The sequence below is a fragment of the Haliotis asinina genome, chromosome 10, assembly GCF_037392515.1.
Source record: "Haliotis asinina isolate JCU_RB_2024 chromosome 10, JCU_Hal_asi_v2, whole genome shotgun sequence".
NCBI lineage: Eukaryota > Metazoa > Mollusca > Gastropoda > Lepetellida > Haliotidae > Haliotis > Haliotis asinina.
Genome location: NC_090289.1, coordinates 23,337,479 through 23,361,208, shown reverse-complemented (window position 1 = coordinate 23,361,208; position 23,730 = coordinate 23,337,479). Strand labels below are relative to the sequence as shown.

Sequence of the window (23,730 nt, the reverse complement as noted above, 5' to 3'; positions counted from 1 at the left end):
AGGGGATATTGAAATATGATTTTGAATAAAATCATGGAAAATGGTGACAAATATGAAGTTTAATCTTTATTGTGTGTGCTTATGTTTTAAGCCGACATACCCATTCACATCAGCTCACGTCGCCTGTGCATGTCACATGACAGTGTGTTTGCACGTGGTAGGGGTTTAAGTGGTGATTTTACACTTTACATTAGCATGCATTTCTGGAGTTATGTGACCCCAAGAAAACATCCGATGACTTTAAACGATTGTTTGTCGTCTTTAAAGTTTGCGACACAATGCGACGTCTGCAGCGAGCGGAACGTCTAAGGGCCGTTGGCATGTTACAGATCGGAACAAAACAGAGAATAGTCACCCAGATTCTAAATGTTTCCCAATCTGTCATCAGTAGATTGTGGGCCCGGTATCGTCGAGCCCAAAATGTCGATGATCTTCCTCGTTCCGGTCGCCCAAGGTCAACAACTGCGTCACAAGACAGACTGGTCAGAACTTATGCTCTTATGCGAATCGCACCAAAACAGCTCTTCAGATCGCCTCCCATCCTGAAACTGCAGCTGGAGTTCGAGTCTCGGGTCAGACGATTCGAAACAGATTACATGCACGTGGGATTAGGGCTCGTCGACCGTACGTTACGCCAGCGTTGACGGCCAGACACATCAGAGACAGACGTCAATGGTGTGAACAACATCGCCGCTGGGGAAATCGTCAATGGGCAAGGGTTATGTTCTCTGATGAGTCTATGTTCACTATAGACTTCCGGGATAGGCGTTCTGGGGTCTGGCGGCGACAGGATGAGCGTTACGCTAACCCCAACGTTCATCAACATGGCCGATTTGGTGGTGGTTCTGTTGTGGTGTGGGGAGGAATCACTGTGAATGGCAGAACAGCACTTCACATCGTCCAAGGGAGAGTCACAGGCCAGTACTATCGTGACAACATCCTTCACGCCATTGTTATCCCCTTTGCTGGTCGACATTTTGTTTACCAAGATGACAACGCCCCAGCACATCGTGCCAGAATGGTCACCGACTACATGCAGAGGCAAAACATCTTTACCCTGCCCGGGTCGGCTCTCAGTCCCGACCTTTTCCCTATAGAACACGTTTGGGACATGCCCTGGAGACGTGTGAGACAGCGTCAACGTCAACCAGCTACGGTTCAAGAACTGGGCGCATTGTTGCAAGAGGAATGGAATGCCATACCCCAATTCATGCTTGGTCGACTGATAAGGAGTATGCCAAAGAGGATTCGTGCTTGTTTGGCCAATCGCGGAGGTTTCACACGTAATTGACTGAACTGTAAAAAACGTCAAATTCAGTTTATGGACCCTTCTCACCTCTTCATGCCGTTTGTGGAAATAGCGCGTACATGAGACCGCTATTCACTGGGTCATCTAGTTCTAGACGTGTCTATTACTGGTCCCGACCTATTAGTAAATAAAATATATTCGCCACAGTTTTGGTTACTTCAATTTTTTTACCGAATATCCCCTACTTATTTTGAACAGTATATTATCACTGGTGCATCTAGGTGAATATTAGCATCGGTGATTATTGCTACAATCACTGCTGCAGCTTGGTGAATATTACCATCACTGTGGTTATTGTTATTATCACTGGTGCATCTAGGTGAATATTACCACCACTACTACTATCACTGGTGCATCTAGGTGAATATTAGCACCACTGATTACTATTATCATTGGTGCACCTGGGTGAATATTACCACCACTGATTGCTACTATCACTGGTGCATCTAGGTGAATAGTACCATCACTGTGGTTATTGCTATTATCACTGCTTTCTGCGGTATCTTCCCATTATGACTACTCCCAGTGTGACTGCGCATGAACCTCAGCGTAAACATGGAGCACCCCTAAACTTAATACTACGCGTATAGTTAATTACTCCCAGGTTGTTTACTCCTTGAATTAAACCTGCGGGAGACTCCTAGGACCAACCTATGTTGATTAGAAGCCAGGTGAAGAGGGGATCTTGTGATCATTTATTGTTTGTTTTGATATTTGGAGGTAACTCTTCTACTCGGATTAAAACAATGAAGACTTCCATTCAAACTATTAAATGTAAAATGCAAACTAAAGATATTCTCAATAATTTATACCGAGTGTGATTGTGTCGTGGAATTTCGCTTGGTCCTTACAACGCTATTTTACTGAATCAATTAAGAACCATAATAAACCCAACAGAAACTCACAATTACTTTGATTCTAATTTTAGGGTTATCAAATCCTTTTGTCAAATCATCCATTGTCCCCTCAAGTTCTGTTGCAGTGACGTAAATGCAGACAGATATAAACGGCATATATCGGGAACATCCAAGTGTTCATGTGGTCAATATAACTAAGACGTTATTCACTGCCTTTTTACATGTTTGAACTATTAGAATTTAAGAACAACGATGTATGTTTATATTCAAGGATACGATGTGAAAACTACTTTATACGGTAACGGCGCATTGAATAACTCCACAAACAGTGACATTCTCAACTCATTACACCTGTTCATTCCTAAAAATAACCCGCTTCCAGTGGTTATCACCTCTGCATTTACATTCAGTGTCAGACAAGTTTTATAAAACTTGATTTTCTGCGGCAGCTCATTTCTTTGCTGGCCGTAACCAACACCATAACGAATCTATATATCATTCAATCATTTTTTTCTGCTATATCGTCTCAGTATTATTCTTTTGTCCTCAAATTATTCCATTTATGCATCCAACTATTGAAACGATGTACTGGAGCGGCGTTTATATAAAGCCACAAGGAGTGTTCGCATATCCAAGCTTCTGCTTTGACGAAAAGAAAATAAGTTCCAAACATATTAAAGTACCAGGCTTTCATTGCGCTGTCAGTGGCGTTTACAAAGTCCGTGTCGTGGAACTGTGTACCTGACGGAGGTTAGAGAAATAGTAATTAAAAACCACTCAACTGGAGCAAGTTGTGTATTTGGACGGGTAGTCAAACTGGGAGAAGTCATAATGGGAATGAACCCTTTCTGCCGCAGGATTTGTATTGCCACCTACTGATTCCCTTGATTGTAAACATAGAATGCAAGTGTGAATGAAACCACTTTTCTTTATTGTTTGATGGTTTCAATATGGGAATGAGTTCGTAACAATACATGGTTGTTTTGACTCAGCATGTAATGATTAAAGCGATCTGTGGACGAATACAACCGATCTCAGCCACAGAAAATACTCTGTAAAATCAATGTGTATGTTGTAAAACATGAACGATTCAATCCGTAAAATGGGACATGCCTGTACAATTGGTGTATACGGCGTGAAAGGTCCGAATCAATCCCCAGATTACATTGTCAGGGTGTTTTCTCTCTCTTCCGGCACACCACTCAAGACATGCTCTATGACCCACAACTGTCATGGCGGTGGGCACAGACTAGAACCACAAGCGGTAATACTATTTGAGCCAAATTGTTGTTTTGTGAGTACCATTGTTCCCCGAACCACGTGCATTTTTACTCCTGACCTATATCATTACACCCAAACCTGTAAATATACCTTACGCTGATGGAAGCGTGACGTTTGCCAAGACGCCAGGCAAGTCTAATGCCTTTCCCGAATAAAACGTCTGAGAATATAATTATGCCTTATGCTGTTGCATCATTTTCACATCTAAGTGTGACTTTTGATTACCAGTGTTCGAACCCCTGCATCGAAAAAATAGAATAAGAGTATAGTATAATAATTAGTATCCCGAGACAGAATATGTTACTTGTTGGACATATCCTGATTACTTCTTGTTATATCATGCTGTGCCGTGATACAGCTCCTATTGGCTGGCGCCAGCCACTGTATACTCTTAAAAAAGGCAGGGGAACTGTACTTTCAATATACGATTGTCGAAATTGGGAGATATATGGGATTGGATCATTATTGATACAATAATAATGGATGTTTTGTGAATGCATTGCCACGTGGATTTCATTCAAAGCAAAGCTGTTCGTTCAGTTATCACCCTTGTTAGGTGACTGGAGTATGACATGAAAATTTCAGGTTTACAATTTTCATCCAGTAGTGTGTGATTTGACCCTGAAAACCCATACCATGCACAGAAGCAAGAAAATTATCGGAACAAATTGTCTACAGTAATTTAACGACCTGCCTGAAAAACGTCAAGATTCCTAATGACACCCCATGCACGTGTATGACGCTCCCAAATTGTGCACGTGCTTCCTATGCATCGTGTTTGCGTGTGGTGATGACGTGAAATGATGCTGCATACACATGATGAATGTCATTGTAACGTTCCTCAATAGGTTCTCGTTCTACCAGACTTCAAAGTCGCTACTTTTTTTAAGAGTATATTTGCCTTCAGTGAACTCTGCTCTGAAGCAGCGCCCTGTTATGCTAAATAGCAGTATTGCTCTGCGACATGTCATGAAACAACACCTCTTATGACATTTAATGACCACAGGACCCTGTGTGGACTCAGTAAAAAGATTGTACAACCAGAACAAAAACATCAATCTGTCTCACGTGTAAATACATCCCAAGAAACAACAACTGGAGTCTCTATCAGAACATGAAAATAATCTGAGCAGCATCTGCGCAGAATCTACCAAATACATGAACGTCATTTGTATTGATGATCTTCAGGTCGACCTTTACCGTTGTCATTCACGGTCTTTGCCGTAATTGTAGCAGCACAAAACTGCATCTTCCCACAGACCCTGAAGTACACAAAGAGCAGACCGACCAACGCTGTTTGCGGTAATGAAAGTTTTCACGCCGTCATCCGTAACACAGAGACTCTGGCCCTGAACACATGGATGTTGTAGTGGGCGGTGTTGTTCGTTGGTTCTCATTACTGACAATAGGACATTGAAAACAATATGACATTACAAATCCGCTAATTTTAGCGTAAGTCACTGTGTCTAATGTATTTCACATATCCACCACGCCGCCTTCGTTGGGCAAACAACACACATAAAAAAACAGGTTAGTCACGATATACTTCTTTTCACCATCAGTTGTTTTATCTGTTATCGGGAGAAAATTGCACTTTTTGCAATACTCTTCGGTTTTCATGCGTTCAAATATTATGAGACGTCACATGGAGAGAAAGGATTTCTCGGTCCGCTTCCGACAGTTTTTGCCGCACATACGGCACCCTGCCAACTCGTGATGACGTTCCTGGGTCAGCGGTCAACCGGATGTCGTCTGTTTCCGACATGCTGGTGTACTCCGTCGCAGACGTTCCTCGCGGGGAGTCGTCATTGCAGCACCGGCACCATCGTTCAGACAACGTCCGGAACACGTACACTCTCCTGAAGCGAAGACAGAAACACTTAAACTCTGTGGGACATCATAAATTTAGAAATGAAGATCCATCTCGGGAGACTGATGTAAAGAGACGAAATTATATTCACGTGACATCTTACATCTTGTACGTCCTGAAAACATACTTCGTGTCCAATTGTGGCCAAATCCGGGATGCATTAGTCCAAGGAAGAGGCGATGTGACATAATTTGTGACAACTTGACGTGCATGACCCACACGGCTTCAGGTAAACAAGTACACGTACATGTATATGAATACGTTTATCCAGGGATTGTGTGTGTGCGTGTGCGTGTGCGTGTGCGTGTGTGTGTGTGTAACATTTCAGTTTAATCATTGGTACGCACTGAAGACATACTTATATTGTAAGTGCAACAAATGTTTCTGTGATAGCTGAATTAGGTTTTATAATATGTGCTGTGATTGGAATGGATGTTTTAATTAGCGGCGTAAATTAAAATTATTGAAGAAAATCGTTACCATAACAATATTATCTCATGTGTAAAGGAATGACTGAAAATGGCCGGAGGTCATGGAAAAATGAACTTACAAGTACGTTTGTGGTTTTAATTATGCTGAGGATTTTCAAAATATTGTTGATAATTAATATAGGTGAATTAAGAATCACAATGAATCCTGGAGAATAATGTGTCCATGTTTGTTTGTCCAATCTGTAATGACGTAAGACGCAGATATATGAGGGATATTGAATATGTAAAGTACGATTGCCCAAATATTCTCTGCAAAAGACACACTTAATCGAGGAAGCGTTCATGTTACATAGTTCATTACTGTACGTTTGTCTGTACATGTAAAATACTTACATGTTGTGACTATTGTTAGATATAAGTTTGTAATATCAAGCATCTGTGTTCATTTATGTGTGCATGTATGTGTGCGTGAGTGCGTGCCGCAATACTATTGTAGTTGGGTCTGTAGCATTTATACGGAATAAGGTCTTCCTTTTTTGTAAACAACTGTGTTGAAGTCACACATTAATGGTTACTGCACTCTGAAATATCTTTATTAGAAATGTTATGCGTTTACCAATGGACGTTTGTGGTTATGTATCTCTCGTCTTCGGGAGCTATCTATTCATCTAACAATACTGTCACCTTGTCCTGTTTGATGTTGTCCAACTATACAATGTTGTTGTTGTACGTCAGTTTATCAGTACATCCATGCTATCTCTCGTCTTCAGGGGCTGTATAATCATCTAACAATACTGTCACCTTGTCCTGTTTGATGTTGTCCAACTATACAATGTTGTTGTACGTCAATTTATCAGTACATCCATGCTATCTCTCGTCTTCAGGGGCTGTATGTTCATCTAACAATACTGTCACCTTGTCCTGTTTGATGTTGTCCAACTATACAATGTTGTTGTTGTACGTCAGTTTATCAGTACATCCATGCTATCTCTCGTCTTCAGGGGCTGTATAATCATCTAACAATACTGTCACCTTGTCCTGTTTGATGTTGTCCAACTATACAATGTTGTTGTACGTCAGTTTATCAGTACATCCATGCTATCTCTCGTCTTCAGGGGCTGTATGTTCATCTAACAATACTGTCACCTTGTCCTGTTTGATGTTGTCCAACTATACAATGTTGTTGTACGTCAGTTTATCAGTACATCCATGCTATCTCTCGTCTTCAGGGGCTGTATGTTCATCTAACAATACTGTCACCTTGTCCTGTTTGATGTTGTCCAACTATACAATGTTGTTGTACGTCAGTTTATCAGTACATCCATGCTATCTCTCGTCTTCAGGGGCTGTATGTTCATCTAACAATACTGTCACCTTGTCCTGTTTGATGTTGTCCAACTATACAATGTTGTTGTTGTACGTCAGTTTATCAGTACATCCATGCTATCTCTCGTCTTCAGGGGCTGTATGTTCATCTAACAATACTGTCACCTTGTCCTGTTTGATGTTGTCCAACTATACAATGTTGTTGTACGTCAATTTATCAGTACATCCATGCTATCTCTCGTCTTCAGGGGCTGTATGTTCATCTAACAATACTGTCACCTTGTCCTGTTTGATGTTGTCCAACTATACAATGTTGTTGTTGTACGTCAGTTTATCAGTACATCCATGCTATCTCTCGTCTTCAGGGGCTGTATAATCATCTAACAATACTGTCACCTTGTCCTGTTTGATGTTGTCCAACTATACAATGTTGTTGTACGTCAGTTTATCAGTACATCCATGCTATCTCTCGTCTTCAGGGGCTGTATGTTCATCTAACAATACTGTCACCTTGTCCTGTTTGATATTGTCCAACTATACAATGTTGTTGTACGTCAGTTTATCAGTACATCCATGCTATCTCTCGTCTTCAGGGGCTGTATGTTCATCTAACAATACTGTCACCTTGTCCTGTTTGATGTTGTCCAACTATACAATGTTGTTGTACGTCAGTTTATCAGTACATCCATGCTATCTCTCGTCTTCAGGGGCTGTATGTTCATCTAACAATACTGTCACCTTGTCCTGTTTGATGTTGTCCAACTATACAATGTTGTTGTTGTACGTCAGTTTATCAGTACATCCATGCTATCTCTCGTCTTCAGGGGCTGTATGTTCATCTAACAATACTGTCACCTTGTCCTGTTTGATGTTGTCCAACTATACAATGTTGTTGTACGTCAATTTATCAGTACATCCATGCTACCTCTCGTCTTCAGGGGCTGTATGTTCATCTAACAATACTGTCACCTTGTCCTGTTTGATGTTGTCCAACTATACAATGTTGTTGTTGTACGTCAGTTTATCAGTACATCCATGCTATCTCTCGTCTTCAGGGGCTGTATGTTCACTGCGGCCAGCACTTCGCGGTCAGTGAACTCACTCTGGGCCTTCCTAATGTAACAGTGTACATGCACGAGAAATCTGCCATGTACGAGAAATATGTTAACGTAAACATTCGTCATACACACTTGGCCCATTCTCTGTATAATATACCCCGGTGATACTAGCAAAGTGAGAAGAAATTCTTCAAAGTCGTTTTCACCAGAAAAATTCCACTTCCAAGTTCCGGCTTCACTTGTTGCTGACCATGTACATTTCCCCCAAAACACATGTAGCCAAACAAGCAGCTGGTTTCACTGAAGAACTATGTGTTTTTCTCAAAAAGGTTAACCTAATATAAACATGCGATTTGTTCGAGGAGGTGACCTTTTCATTGCTGATACAATTTCTTCAATCAAGATGTGATTCCCAAATCAATAATTCGTCACGAAATTCTAATGATCCCGGCACACCAACCTCTCCTCGGAAGCCTCAACATTTCACGTAGATTTACATATTTCATTATTCAGTTAACAGCTGACAGGTATTTTATTTCCTTTCGTTGACACGTTTTTCTTTCAGGGAGTTAAGAACTGAGATTTGGATGTGACGGTCATTGCGAAAAGACCCTCTTGAGACGGCAAATGAATTGGCATTCTTTTCAATTTCAGGATGGATTTCCCACTCTCTAATAAAACCCACCTAGTAAAATAAGGCACTCTGTAAAGCGTTATACATATGCTGGCTAGGAACATTTGAAAGGGATCTGGGGAACCTGAAGTGGGAACCACACAACGTCATTGAGCGCTGTGTGCTTTAAGGTACAACGCCTTCAAATAGGAGAAATAACTGGATTACAGACGGATCAATTATGTCGATGTTGATGTTCTGGTAAAAGAGTAAAAGATGGCCAACATGAAAACAATTATAATATGTTTTGAAAGTCTAAGAAAGTAGATGTAGTACCTTAATTTCCCCATTGCTTGAATGTCCTGTTTATAATATTTTAAGTGCCTCTCAAATGACACCAAAGATCGTCATCTGCAACCATCGGAATACACTAAAATCCATCTTATATGTATGTTTATACTCCAAAATAGCATTTGCCTTATTTCACAGAGTAAGCACACTCAGTCTACTTTCCACAGCTTCTGGTCGTCAACGGAAGCGGTGTTTCAATGGAAGCTGTCCGCCGTTAACTCTTCAACTGGAGTTTAGATCGTTATGATATCATTTAAATATTTTGATGAATATGTTTGCGATCATAAGAACATCTAAATAAGGCTCATTGAGAGCAAATGACTAGGTACACAAACAGGACTGACGCAAAACGAAGTCTAGTTTCATCGAAACATAATATTATGTCTTCAAAGACGTTACAGTCATTAGGACATCATGTCATTGCAGCGGCCAAGATGATCGAGGTGCGACGACACGTCACCCAGTCAGTCGGTTGGTGCTTCTACGCAAACTATACCAAGCTATATATAACAACAACCTCCTCACCGCATTATAGGTTTCGGTGTCCGGTTCTGAAAACAAGACTATGACAATGTACATGTATTCACAAATATATCTGTGTTTCATTCGGATGTGTCGAGGGTCTATAGGCGACAAGGTGAGCGTTTTAATGAATCTTTCATATAATTTGTACAGGTTATTTCTCCTTTACACCAAACGGGATTCGTTTCTGATGATAGCCAAGACTGGACGTTGTCTATCTCTGACATTCTATATTTACCTAACTTTAACTGGGAGCGCGAGTAATGCCCCGGTGTTGCATCACAGATCACCACTGATAATGGCAATTTGAATGGCGTACGCTACCGATCATCGTTCGGGACTTTGTCTGTCCTATCTACAGGGACGTAGCGTCACGTGCACAAGACAATGCCATTTGACGTACATCTTGATACGTTCTGAGGCAGCATGCTGTACTTCCATGCCCCGCTGTTATTCCGGGTTTCTACCATCTCTGCTCCATCCCCAATACTGTTTCACCTGTTACCACTAGGGGGTTTGTCAAATGACTTTTTTGTGTGAAAACATCTGGATCTGACAAATGCTGTTATATGTCTCCATTAACCCGACATCGATACCATTCGTATGAAGCACAGTTACTTGTTCCTTGAGTATATATTGAAAGGCAAAGATCGCCCACCAGCTGATTCGCCCATGTGTTTTCCAGCAGGATATTGTTGAGGTGGATCACTGGATCTTTGCCAGTATAATACATATTGTATATGTCACGGCATCATCTCACATTAACAATTAGATGCGCTTATAGTTGATTCGATCTGGCATTTCCAATTAACCCGACGGCGTATGTAAGAGTATCTGAAAAGAAATCATTTGTACTGCAAAACGTGCTCTCACGCTTCACTCTCACGTGTACTCCATCCCCAAAGGAACAAATGAATATGCATTACATGCTGATATACATCTTGATTGCTTGTCGCCGACACATTAAAAGATTTAAGCTACGGGTTATTTGAAAAACAATACTCTGTCTGACGGCACAAATTGAGAAAGCTCGTATTAAACTGTAACATGTGATTTTTTTCATGGGAGGTGAACACGGATGACCAAATATCATTCCTTTAAAAAAGTAAGTTCTACCACAACATATGTATCCAGTCAATAAAGCCGTAAAAGTTGTGTCGAATTCGAAATTTGTTTAAGGAAATATCTGAGGAGCAAGTAGGCTTATTTTTCCGTAGAAATGTTATGGTCCACTGGAATGACCCAGGAGCAGCAAGGTTTCCAGTCGAGGACTGAATGGTTTCGTGTCACAGGAGGAGGAGTGTTTCAGAAGACACTTTAAGTTCCAAACCGGGGCCTAATCGAGAAGCAAAATGCTTCAATGCAGAACCATTAAGCGCCTCATTACGGCATGAATGTGATTACTTTAAAGGCGTCACCTGGAGGAAAGAGCCCTCGACGGATCGATTGTACCTAAATTAGTTTATGAAACCAACCTATCTGAACATTATCATCAAGTGATACGATTTTAGTTCGTGTAAAACGCCTTTCATTTCATTTGTCACATGATTACATATTAGTTGTTCTTTTACAGAGTATAATGTGATTCCAGACTGAGTCTCGTGTGATAAGTCGAAATTGGTCATTGCCAACTAAGGATCATCATCAGAGATTATCATCATCGGGGATTATTATCATCAGAGATTATCATTCTCAGGGATCAGAATGTTGAGATGTTTACAGCAGAACGATACCAGACAGTAGCCTGGTAGGACCGCACAGTGTTACAGGTCACAAGGGTACCACAGAACATATCTCATGTAATATGTCCTCCTCATAACGTCAAAACCACGTTTTATCGCCGATTTTATGTTTCACATGATATAAGTGAATGGGTTGTGATACGTCAGAGGAAGGCTTAAACAAACCAGGTAACAATGACGCAAGTGACAGACAAATGCACAACGACTATCGTCTTCTAGCACTGTCTCTTCTTTTACATCACAGCTTAAGACTTGTTTATCAGGTCTACCAGTTCCAGCGATAAACTCTCTGCTAGCATACAGACCAGATTATGCCGGTGAATTGCTGCGTTTTATATAGACATGCATTATTATTTATCATTGTTGTGTCAGTTACCCCGCCGTGTTGATGGGATATTATGGCTGATAATGCAGTAATAGTAGGTTTGTGACACGACATGTAATTTCATACAGAGACTACAAGACTACGATCGGATCCTGTCCCTAACATGCAAAGGAAAGGGAGCGGATCAACCATGTGGATATACATCTTACATAGTCCAGGTTACACCTAGGTTGCATCTTGGATTGTAAGGTTACATTTAATGAGATCACCAGGCTATGCAGGTCACTGAAATTCTACACACGAGTGCATATTGAAAAGTTGTTTTCTATCGCTGGAGATAAACATTTGAAATCACTACCTTTATGCCATATTTAAAAAATGCTACTTTATATTATATATATATGAAGGGTTACAAAACTTTGGTTGCTGCTAATTTATTTAATGTATTTAGTTTAATGTATTTTTTAATTTATTAATGTTTTGGCCTACCTTTAGAACACAGCACAAACTTTAAAACGCGTCATAATGCTCTTTTACGTTATTGTAGGTGATTAGGTTTAGGTTGGGGTTGGGGTAAGGGTTAAGTTAGGTTATTTTCACCTAACCCTAACGTCCTCACGAGAAGTTGTGCTGTATTTAAAGGTGCTCCAATATCTTTACTGTTATATGCCAATTTTGTAATAGTCAGTTTATTTATTTGTTTGTTTGTTTGTGTGTTTGAGTCGCGATATGACTGAAACAATCACGACTCATCCTGAATGACAGGCTTGCACTAATTATGATATTCGATACTGAATCACAAACATCTACATGCTCCTCTCATTCTTTATAAAGTCTTATAACAAGAACTATACATTACAGAAGTACATGCAGGTATCGAGCTTTCACTGTTCTACAGTCACAGAAACATACTGTTTTATAACCTCTGTGTTACCTAAAGAACCAACGGTTACGTTCTCAACTCTACTCCTCTATATCATTGACTGTTGTGAAAAGCGAAGGGGCTGGACGAGACATAATTTATCGAATAAGCTGACACACAACAGCTGTCTACATCCTCATGGATCAGGTTATAGCAGCCCTGACTTCTTAACTATACATCGAATGTTATGTCAATATAGACGGATCACTTAAGAAGGACACATCACACAGCACTGACAAGAAACGGCGCACTCCCTCTGTCACAGACAGTCCAAGTTTGCTTTCAATAATTGCTTGTCATAAATCCCAACATCAGTGACGGGAATAACTAGAACAAGCACTATTGTCTTGACGAAATGAAAACGCTGTAACAAGGCCCCAAACCCGCTTACACCGTCAGCCGTCGTTAATTTAGTGATTGTCTAAGCATGGGGAAAAGATAGTCTTATTGTCTATGCCTTCTTCTGTCGTCCGCCTGATGCCCCCGGGGGGTAAGTCCTAGAAACATTAGCAGACGATCTTCCTCCTAGTCCCAGGCACTTACCAGGGGTTTAGGAGCCATCATGAAAATGGCCTGGGTCGTCAAATTGATCAAGAATTATTTCTGCAGGACATTCTCATTAAGTCCACAAAACACGAAAACCATCTTGGCTGGTCTTTAGCTCTGACGGTTCATGTCTCGTTACAAATAACAATCTTTGTGGCTTCTTCAAACAGTAGTTTCTAAAGAAGACCGTTAACTTACAGTTTGTTGTTGTGGCCAAAGTAATTAGTATATCTAGGTTTGTATTTTGGCTGTGTAATTTTAATCGACGTATGTGTAAATATAATAGGTTGTACAAGGCAGCAGCATTTGCAGTAATATCCATTCATTAATGCCATTTCTTCTCCTTGTGTGGGTTCATTGATGTCTCCCAAGATCACATCCAGATAATTTGATGATGAACGATAAGATGTTATTGTGAAACATAAACGTTTACATTATTTGGCTATTGCGAAGCCCACGAACTGTCGATAGGAAACAGCGTCTAGACAATAATGAAACAGGGAATGTCCGTTCGAAGATCAATCCTTGTTATTAGTTGCATAAACGACACACTTTGTGCAATAATGTCCAAGACAAGGGGTCAGGGAAGCTTTAGGAAATCCCCCTACCACAACAGGCAGACGAATTAGTCGGGCGAGCACGTCAGTTGACCTATGAAATGTGTGTTAGTTGTGTAACACCGCACTCAGCGATCTTACAGCTTTCTGGCGGCTGTCTGTAAATAGTCCAGACTGGGGCAGACAATCCAGTGATCAACAACATGCAGACCTATAAAAGGAAACGGAATATCTGGACGCTGTTTCCCCATGTTGTTAATATAAAGAATATGCCAGCATTATAGAGAAAGAGAGCAATAGTACAAGGCCTCTTGACACGACGAGTGAAAAAATTAGACGACAAATATAACTCTCTATCCTAGTTGTTCCTACAAAATCCCCGTACGTGGATTGAAGAATTCTGCCATCTTGAATTTCAAACGTTGCTGCTCTAAAAGTTTGTTTTGAAACCGATCTCGTCTCTCCAACTAGGTATATATATATATATTAGTCTGATTTATTCTGGAACAGGTAAAGTTGAACAGTCGCGTGGCTTTACTCCTCTAACCATCACTCTATGTGTACGAGACTGGTTACTATACTAACAATAAACACTGTCGTAAAGAACTTTCCCCATCACCCGGCAACTCACCTTAAGTATTTGCAGATTCGTGTGCTGAAGATGCCGTATATGACTGGGTTAGCGGCACAGTTTAATGGGGCCAGACTTTGAACAAACGTGGATATCTTTCCCATGGTTGGTGTGTGGGGAACGTAGCCGTATACATGAAACAGGTTGAATATAAAGTACGGACTCCAACACACAATAAAAACTGAAAAGAGAACATGGTTATAATGTATGGCAAGAGAGTTACTTCTACTCACTCCGCTAAGAGTATTTAGAAAAGAATATAGAATCGAAAGCGTTTTATGTTCATATTTGGGTTTGACCCGTGAAGGTCCCGGGGTAGAATAGGCCTTCAGCAACCCATGCTTGCCATAAAAGGTGACTATGCTTGTCGTAAGAGGCGACTAACGGGATCGGGTGGTCAGACTAGCTGACTTGGTTGACACATGTCATCGGTTCCCCATTGAGCAGATCGATGCTCATGTTGTTGATCACTGGATTGTCTGGTCCAGACTCGATTATTTACAGACCGTCGCCATATAGCTGGAATATTGCTAAGTGCGACGTAAAACTAAACTCACTCACTCACTCACTCATATTTGGGTTTAGGTTCTTCATCTAATCTAATATGTACTACGTGCTACAACTTAAAGTAATGTTGGCAGTACTTCGGTCGGACTTGGGTATACAATATCTCTAAATTGTTTACGAACAGGTTGAAAATGAACAGCAACATATATGGTGACATAGTAAGATAATCATCTCATAATATCGTCCAGACTGGAGACCGGCGGATAGTTAAGGCCATTCTATACGTGGCTGCAGGCATCTGTATGGTACTCCGCGGAACTCAGGTCAGCTCGGGCCTTGTTGGCAAAGATTGTCGAAAATTAAACTAAATATATTTATTTTGCGTGTTGGAAAACAGATGAAAAAAACGGTCGTTTCGTGACTTCGTGACCTTGAAACGCTGGAGTGAAGTCATTCTCAAATGGACAGTTACACGTACTGTATCTGACCGTTAATAATAAATTCCTGAAACTGAAAATATTGCCCCTCGGTGAAACCCTTTCACAAATTCGTTTTTACAAATTATCTGAATAAAATATACCAGAACTGCTTTCATTCTGTATTAACACTAGGCGCCGTTGTCTGATTTGTTTTTGTTAGCACCAAGGACTATTCAAGCCATATGACTGCACAGAATCGTGTCTGAACCAGAAAACCCAGTGGTCAACATCAAGAGCATCGATCTACACAATTGGGGTATGATGACATGTGTGAACCAAGTCAGTGAAGCCGACAAGCCCATCCCGTTTGTCGCCGCTTACGTGAATCATGGGTTGCTGAAGAACAACTCTAACCCCACCCCAGTACTTCATTAATCGCTTGTGCGTTTTCACTACATGCTGACGGGAGTAAATATGAATCAAATATCGGCTTCTGTCTGTGTAGTGCCTCGAAGTGTGGTCTAATTACGTTAATAAACTCTGATTACTTTCTTTTAATGATAAGTAATCTAAGACAACATTATACATGTGTAATGACTTTTCAGTGCTAAACGTGCAGTTATACAAAGCTGAAACTATTTAACAGTTAATCTTAAATATTTTACACATAGTTAATTTCACAACTGCAGTCATGGGCCGCTGCCGCCGATGTGTCTATTACACATCATCATATTATCATATCTCAGCTCGAGTAGCGTCGATCATACATCTGTCATACATTTTGAAACTATTCACTTTACAGGCAAGTTACTTCTGTTGATTCAAAGTATAGAAGATATACAGTCTAAGTAATCTTCGTCTCAGTGTATTTCGTTACACTCCACCACTGAGTCTAACAAAACCTAGTAGAAGGTCGCGTCAGGTCACCTTTGAGCAACCAATCACAGTCCAATCAAATGAGAGACGGTTAAATAGATTTAACCAATCAGACAACGGCTACTACTTAGGGATCGGAGGGACTTTTAAAATATTCAGGTCACCGACACAGATCTCTCCACAAATCTGCATATAACACACTTATTTGACCTGCAGTATATACGCTTTGGGAGTTCTGTTGACATGGTTACCATTATAGGTAATATTGCCGCCAGATAACATCCTTGAATATTGTCAAAAACATTATTTTCAGCGACTGTTTACTCACCGTTGTCATGGTTGTACGTACGCCGTGTGCATCACCCGAAAGCGATCGTACGCTAAATAGCATTCGGAATCGTTCAGGTACGAACCTTTTCGAGATAAAAAGTACAAAAGGTATATGTGAATGTGCACTTTCGCGATTTGGTAAGTTGTGTTCTGATTGGTCAATCTCAAAGGTTACCTGACGCGACCTCCCGTAAGGTTTTGTTAGACTCAGTAGTGGAGTGTAACGAAAAGTACTGAGGATAAGTTGACTTAGACTGAGAAGATAGACAACCGAAAAAGGGGATCGTTTAGAAAAGTGTCCTCATAGATGTTTCAAACGTGTAAAAATACTTTGAGTAGTGTTGAGCAAACATTGGTAGAAAATAAACTTTTTAAACTACACTTATTGAAAAGACATATTTTCTGTCACAAAAAGGACAACAATTCCCCGCCTTAAATATAGACTATCGCTCGCGAATGAATTGAAGGTAATGCGTTTGTTGTATGTCTCACCTAAAACTATTATGAAAGTCATTTTAATTGTTCGAACTTTTGCTTGAGGAATAATTCCCCTGGAACTGGTACAGCTGTCGCTCCGAGAAGTAGTCAGGCTCCCAGTTAAAAGTTCTGAAAAAGGAAACAAAGACACAAACCTACACGAGCTAAATTCTACTTGCATGTACTAGGAAGTTATACTAAGTAAAATCTCTCTACGTTGACGAATAACCAACTATCATTCTGTGACTCTTAGTCATATTAAAAGTAATAATCTGTGCTTTTCGTATTTTACAAACTACCAAGGGCTTTAAACTGACTTGGCTGTGAGACGTCTAAACTTTATTAACTATAAAAAGTATACAATAAAGGTATGTCTGTGTAACATGCGGTGAAATATGTTTTCAGATACTCTCTGATATATCTAACATACTTGGTACTACGACCATGAGCTGGTTTCTTATTATTCTGTCACCGGCAACGGGAGATATTATCGGTGGGTTCTTACCTTCATCTTTGGACTTCCTTCTTGCCCTCTTCTGTTCGGGCGTGTCTTGAGGCTTGAGTAGGATGCTGCTTCGCCAGATGGTGAAGATGATGACGAGGTAGCAGAAGCAGATGATGACGGCGGGGACGACAAACACACTGATGGCAATCAGGGTTAAGTAAAGCTGGAAAGAATCAAAGCCCATATGGATGTTGTTGAGGACAAGTTTAAACGGGAACTACTGTGTGTAACTGTTTTGTCACGTAGCATTTGGTCATCACATATACGGTTAATCAAGGACAACTGCATGAAGCGAAAATTATGCTTAATTCTGGAAAGTTTTACTTTTTATCAAACTGCTAAAGGAATATTGATGTCAGTCTAGCACTCGCACCTTCAGTACATCGTTATGCTATACATCTACCCATAACACACACACACACACACACACACACACACACACACACACACACATCGAAATTCGATATTCTGCAGCAGACTCGACACAAGCAGCTAAACACGAATCACACTCATCGGGACATGCTCACTGTTGGACACAACTAACTAAACTTGTTTACTTAATGTATGAAAAGCTCTTTGTCTGTGGTTGTACCCACCCAAGATCAACATGTACTGTATTGTAAACGATGAGTTTACTCTTTGTGATTGTACTCATCCAAGGTCAGCGTGCCCTGTATTTTGAACTGTCTGTGGTTAGTTCTATGAGTGGACTGTTCGTGGTTAGCTCTATGAGTGGATTGTTCGTGGTTGGCTCTATGAGTGAACTGTTTGTGGTTGGCTCTATGAGTGAACTGTTTGGACTGTTTGTGGTTAGCTCTATGTGTGGACTGTTTGTGGTTAGCTCTATGTGTGGACTGTTTGTGGTTGGCTCTATGAGTGGACTGTTTGTGGTTAGCTCTATGAGTGAACTGTTTAATTTGTGGTTGGCTCTATGAGTGAACTGTTCGTGGTTAGCTCTATGTGTGGACTGTTTGTGGTTAGCTCTATGAGTGGACTGTTTGTGGTTGGCTCTATGAGTGGACTGTTCGTGGTTAGCTCTATGAGTGGATTGTTTGTGGTTGGCTCTATGAGTGGACTGTTTGTGGTTAGCTCTATGAGTGGACTGTTCGTGGTTGGCTCTATGAGTGGACTGTTTGTGGTTGGCTCTATGAGTGGACTGTTTGTGGTTAGCTCTATGTGTGGACTGTTTGTGGTTGGCTCTATGAGTGAACTGTTCGTGGTTAGCTCTATGTGTGGACTGATTGTGGTTAGCTCTATGAGTGGACTGTTCGTGGTTAGCTCTATGAGTGAACTGTTTGTGGTTGGCTCTATGAGTGGACTGTTCGTGGTAAGCTCTATGAGTGGATTGTTCGTGGTTGGCTCTATGAGTGAACTGTCTGTGGTTGGCTCTATGGGTGAACTTTTTGGACTGTTTGTGTTTAGCTCTATGTGTGGACTGTTTGTGGTTAGCTCTATGAGTGGACTGTTTGTGGTTGGCTCTATGAGTGGACTGTTTGTGGTTGGCTCTATGAGTGAACTGTTTGTGGTTGGCTCTATGAGTGAACTGTTTGTGGTTGGCTCTATGAGTGAACTGTTTGTGGTTAGCTCTATGTGTGGATTGTTCGTGGTTGGCTCTATGAGTGGACTGTTCGTGGTTAGCTCTATGAGTGAACTGTTTGTGGTTAGCTCTATGTGTGAACTGTTTGTGGTTAGCTCTATGAGTGAACTGTTTGTGGCTGGTTCTATAAGTGAATTGTTCGTGGTTATCTTTATGAGTGAACTGTTTGTGGTTAGCTCTATGAGTGGACTGTTCGTGGTTAGCTCTATGAGTGAACTGTTCGTGGTTAGCTCTGTGAGTGAACTGTTTGTGGTTAGCTCTATGAGTGAACTGCTCGTCGTTAGCTCTGTAAGTTAACTGTTTGTGGCTGGTTTTTTGAGTGAACTGTTTGTGGTTGGCTCTATGAGTGGACTGTACCTGCCAGTGCCAGTCATGCTGCATGGTAATGTAACACTGGGGGCCTCCGTGAACATGCGCCTCGTGAAACAGCACCAACATAGGGATGGAGAAGATGAGAGACAACACCCATGCTCCACCTATCAGAAGTCTCCCTCGCTTCCCTTCAATAGAACAGCACATATATAGGGTTAACATGCAATCTGTTAGATGTTCAACGCCGGACTTGTTGGATGGAGCTGAGGGGCGGCGGACAGACAGTCAAGTGTTTACGAGCAACGCCGCAATTCTGATTTATGAGCTGCCATCACTTTGTCTGTTCTCTTGGACTACACCCAAGTGATAGTTTTATTCGACCAGTGTCGTTTATTGTCTTGCTTCTATAAGACGAGATAAAATTGAATACACGCACTCTCTCACACACATGCACACACGCACACACGCACACACAAATATACATGCAGGCGCGTACACTCACGCGCACTCCCAAATGACTACACACATAGCTATACATACAGCTTCCACTGAAGAGCATAGGGCGAGCGACGGCGTCGAGTCTGTCGATGCTGAGCGACACCAGCATGTACGTGGAGGCAAACATTACCACGGACTGAAAAAGAAGACCGCCAGGTACCTACATGTTTTCTCAGATAGTAGCAACGTCAGCAAATATTGGTTACGGCAAAAGAAACAAAACAAAGTTATTCATTTTAAATATCACAGATGAAGAAGAGTGACATACTTGGACATAGATAATAACTTGCAATACGGGCATACAGTACGTAATATTTACAGTTTCAAAAAAGACAACACTGAATACTTCATCCTTGTTTAGCCATCACATTACACAGGAGGAAAACTTGTGTCAAACTTGTGTCACTGCGACACGAATGTAATTCTATTATGTTTAGCTTGATATAATGCACAAAGCACAGTTCATGAAACAGTAAACGTCCTTTCAATATGTCAATATTTTTCTAAGGTTTTATTTTCATGGGAAATGTTCTTCTCACTTTATTCTTACATTTTAACGACTGAGAGTTAAACTGCCATCCGCTGAGTGCCTGACAAAGTTCAGATGGCTGAGAGAAGCTGTGAACTTATCACACGAGCTGCATCCGAAGCTTCAGTGTTACAACAGAGAACAACAGAGAAATACGAACAGTGAGTAGTGTCTCACACCCAACGGCATTGCTCGCAAGTAGGATAGTTAATTATGCATCCAGTTCTCCGCTGTTACTGGCTTTATGTTTCTCTATCATACACCCCGCTCCAGTACTGTGTATCCTGGGTTATTACGCCGACACGTAATTGAAGCATTCCCTTTAATAATTGAATCCCTGGACTACAGTGGAGTTGGAAACAATTATATTGAATTGTTCACATAAAGCAACAGGCTCTAATGTCATCAACACTCAGGGAAAAGTGTTCAGATGTATCATACAGATGCAGAGATCGCCGGGGGACTTCCCGCCGTTCATACAGATGGATGTAATTGAACTTTAAACAAATATTACCTGGAAATAACAGACATAGTGTTCTTATAGACATGCAGTTGGTGTTTACACTGAAGGTTTCGACTTCATGGTGATGTGAACAAAGCCTCGTGACACCATCAACAGGGCGTCCATATTGGAGGTTCCATGACTTTGTGATCAACAGAAAATTCATTTACATTCAGTCAGTGTTGAGTATCGGACCGTATTACACCGTACGTTGTTTGATGGAACGACCGAAGTGTAAAGAGGACATATTCGTAATGAAATAAGCACTGACAATACAGCACTGAAATCAGGACGCTCCTCCAGGCACTGACTCTCACATACAATAACCGGCAACAGTTTGAGTATTATGCGCAAAATAAATTGACCTATTTGACGTAAACAATTGGGCGAAGGGTCGGGAGATTTAAACACTGACAACTTATAATTGTATACGATCTGTGTCATGTATTGTCTTGCTTCGACACAGAGACAAAACGAAGAAAAAATATAAGTGAACACACACACACGTGTACGCACGTGTAGAAGTACCGGCATAAAGGACTTCGAAACCTCTTTAACGCACATTCTCCTGTCAGTTTAGGTTTTCGGTAAATATGAAGGATTACCAAACCTGAATGATGTTTAATTAATGAAGTCATTTCGGACCAATGAAAAAAGGGTAAATAAATCCTGTCACGTCGTTTGTCTTTATCCACATATTTCTGGGTACATTTCCGTGATTTAAAGTCACTCACTCACTTAGAATGTGAAGTGCATTTCATATTTCTCAACTGTTGCTAGATAGATTCATAAGCGCGAATTGTCTGATCATCCGAAGAAGGTCCTATGATGACCCCAATGCCAGTCAGATTACAACGGACATCAACATCCTTGTGTTGTCACGTGTACAACATCTTGGAAGTGTGGAAACCGGTAAGTGTCAAAAATGATATTATTTCATCCTTCTATTATCGTATAACTATTAGGGCGTTATTCAGTGCAAGCTCGTCCATGGGTAAAAGACAAGTATTTTGTTTGCAATAGATGTTTCACTTCAGAAGCTGACACCGGAGAAATAATAATTGGATAAAACAGCAATTTTTGTACACTCTATACATGACAGTTGTACCCCAGATCAAATAGAAGATCTGGAGAATGTTTATGAATTATCTATGATCCACGTCCTGCACTGCGGTCCACAGATTTCTGCACACACCAGACTGCGTACGTTTCTCCTTACAGAAGGGCAGTGGTGGACCCAGGGTTAACCACTTGGAGCACACGTCATTACGACACCTTTAGGACCGTGACCGGACACCTGATCTAAGGCTAATTGCGCACAGGCTAATGGTTGCCTCTGGTTGTCGTCCTGTTCTCTGTGCATCCATGCGATGTGTTCACGCTAATTACCGTCTTGACTCTACAGGGCTGTTAATTAGCCTTATATTATATTCGCATCAATAACATTTCCTGGCATGTCTCTCGCTGTGTACATTATCTTCACCACTTGGGATATTCTTGAAGTATGCATTTAGGCTACCAGCTCTTTGACATGGCACATTGAAAGAAACGAATAAAGGAGAAGCAATTAAAACAAAAGGATGTTACTGTCACACATGTCAAGAAGTTGATTTCTCCGGGAAGACAAAGAGTCTGATAACAGCACCACAAGCTAATGGCCTTCCGTCAAGGTTATGTTCTTGACTTCTAATGATAGACAGTACATACTTTTGTTTCCTCGAAGTACATGCATAAAGTACTTTTGCCATAGAAGCACTGCATAAAGTACTCCAGAGAAACATGCTCTAATCAAATTTGTTTGAATTCAAACATGAAATCATGTTTTCTAATCATACAAATCAAATCGTGGAACTGACAAATAATGACAAACAGTTGAAATATAAATGGTGCTTCTGTTCACTGAATATCTAACTTGATTTGCTTGATCTTATAATGCCCTTGTAGAATTATCACAAAATATTGGTATAGATACAATTAATCATATTGTCAGTGCATAGTCCAGATATCTATAGTGCGATACCAAATGTATCTGAAGAATAGATTGATTGTATCTAATTGCTAGAATAATGATTGATAGTCAATGAATTGATTTGTAGTCACTGATTTTTTCACAGCAACATGATTGGCAATATTCAGGAAACGTATGCTAAACAGGCCGACCTCGCTTTGGAAATTGCATCCCAAGTACACCGTCGACTCCTCATTGTTCTCGGTGTCTCGCAGATCAAGAGAGTGCCCGTGGTCTCCGCCGGGAGCACAACCCTTCTGACACTCTGGGTAATGCAGAAGGCTGCAGTGTTAGGAGTCTACAGACTCTCCGGAAAGTTCTTGGTGAGTTCGACTGGGTAGCGTTTCCTGGGAGAAGTTCCATTCGCTGTCTGGGCTGCGTGTAGACAAGGCAGGGGTTCTAAGCTGAAGACGAGGCAAAGTTAAATCTGTAGTCAAATCATCACATCTAGAGACACCAGGGAGAGGCCCAAAACCAATCATCAAATCAATCCATACTTCTGAAATGTGTGATGGCTTTTGGATGGCCAGATAATCCATAGATAAACGTTAACGTAAATCAAAGCCATACCCATGAATGCATACCTGGCAGAGCTGAATATTCGCCACCAGCGCCGACGACTGAAACCGTATATGCAACATGAAATATCACCTTAGTTGCTACATGCATGCTGCTGCTCGAATGCTGAGCACACCTATACAGTTGTCGACAACAAATAGCCAAAAATGAAAAAAAAATGAAATACCAAAAGAAAAACAGGTTATCTGAAATCTGAAAATATATCTCTTAGATACCAGTTTGCAACACATTATGTTTCTCGGGGAAGGCA

At 40.9% G+C, this 23,730-nt stretch overlaps 1 protein-coding gene across 3 annotated transcripts in view; it reads right to left on the bottom strand.

Annotated features, from left to right (window-relative positions):
• Positions 1-4,427: 4,427 nt before the first annotated feature.
• LOC137297881 (cardioacceleratory peptide receptor-like) overlaps positions 4,428-23,730 on the bottom strand; it is a 68,871-nt gene continuing 49,568 nt past the window's right edge. For all 3 annotated transcript variants that reach the window (XM_067829852.1, XM_067829853.1, XM_067829855.1), the window contains exons 5-10: positions 19,905-19,998; positions 19,410-19,552; positions 17,456-17,618; positions 16,966-17,079; positions 14,342-14,522; positions 4,428-5,306 (exon numbers count right to left, since the gene is read on the bottom strand). In XM_067829852.1, coding sequence (XP_067685953.1) covers positions 5,072-5,306; positions 14,342-14,522; positions 16,966-17,079; positions 17,456-17,618; positions 19,410-19,552; positions 19,905-19,998 — 930 coding nt within the window. In that variant the 3' untranslated portion in view covers positions 4,428-5,071. The remainder of the gene's footprint in view (positions 5,307-14,341; positions 14,523-16,965; positions 17,080-17,455; positions 17,619-19,409; positions 19,553-19,904; positions 19,999-23,730) is intronic.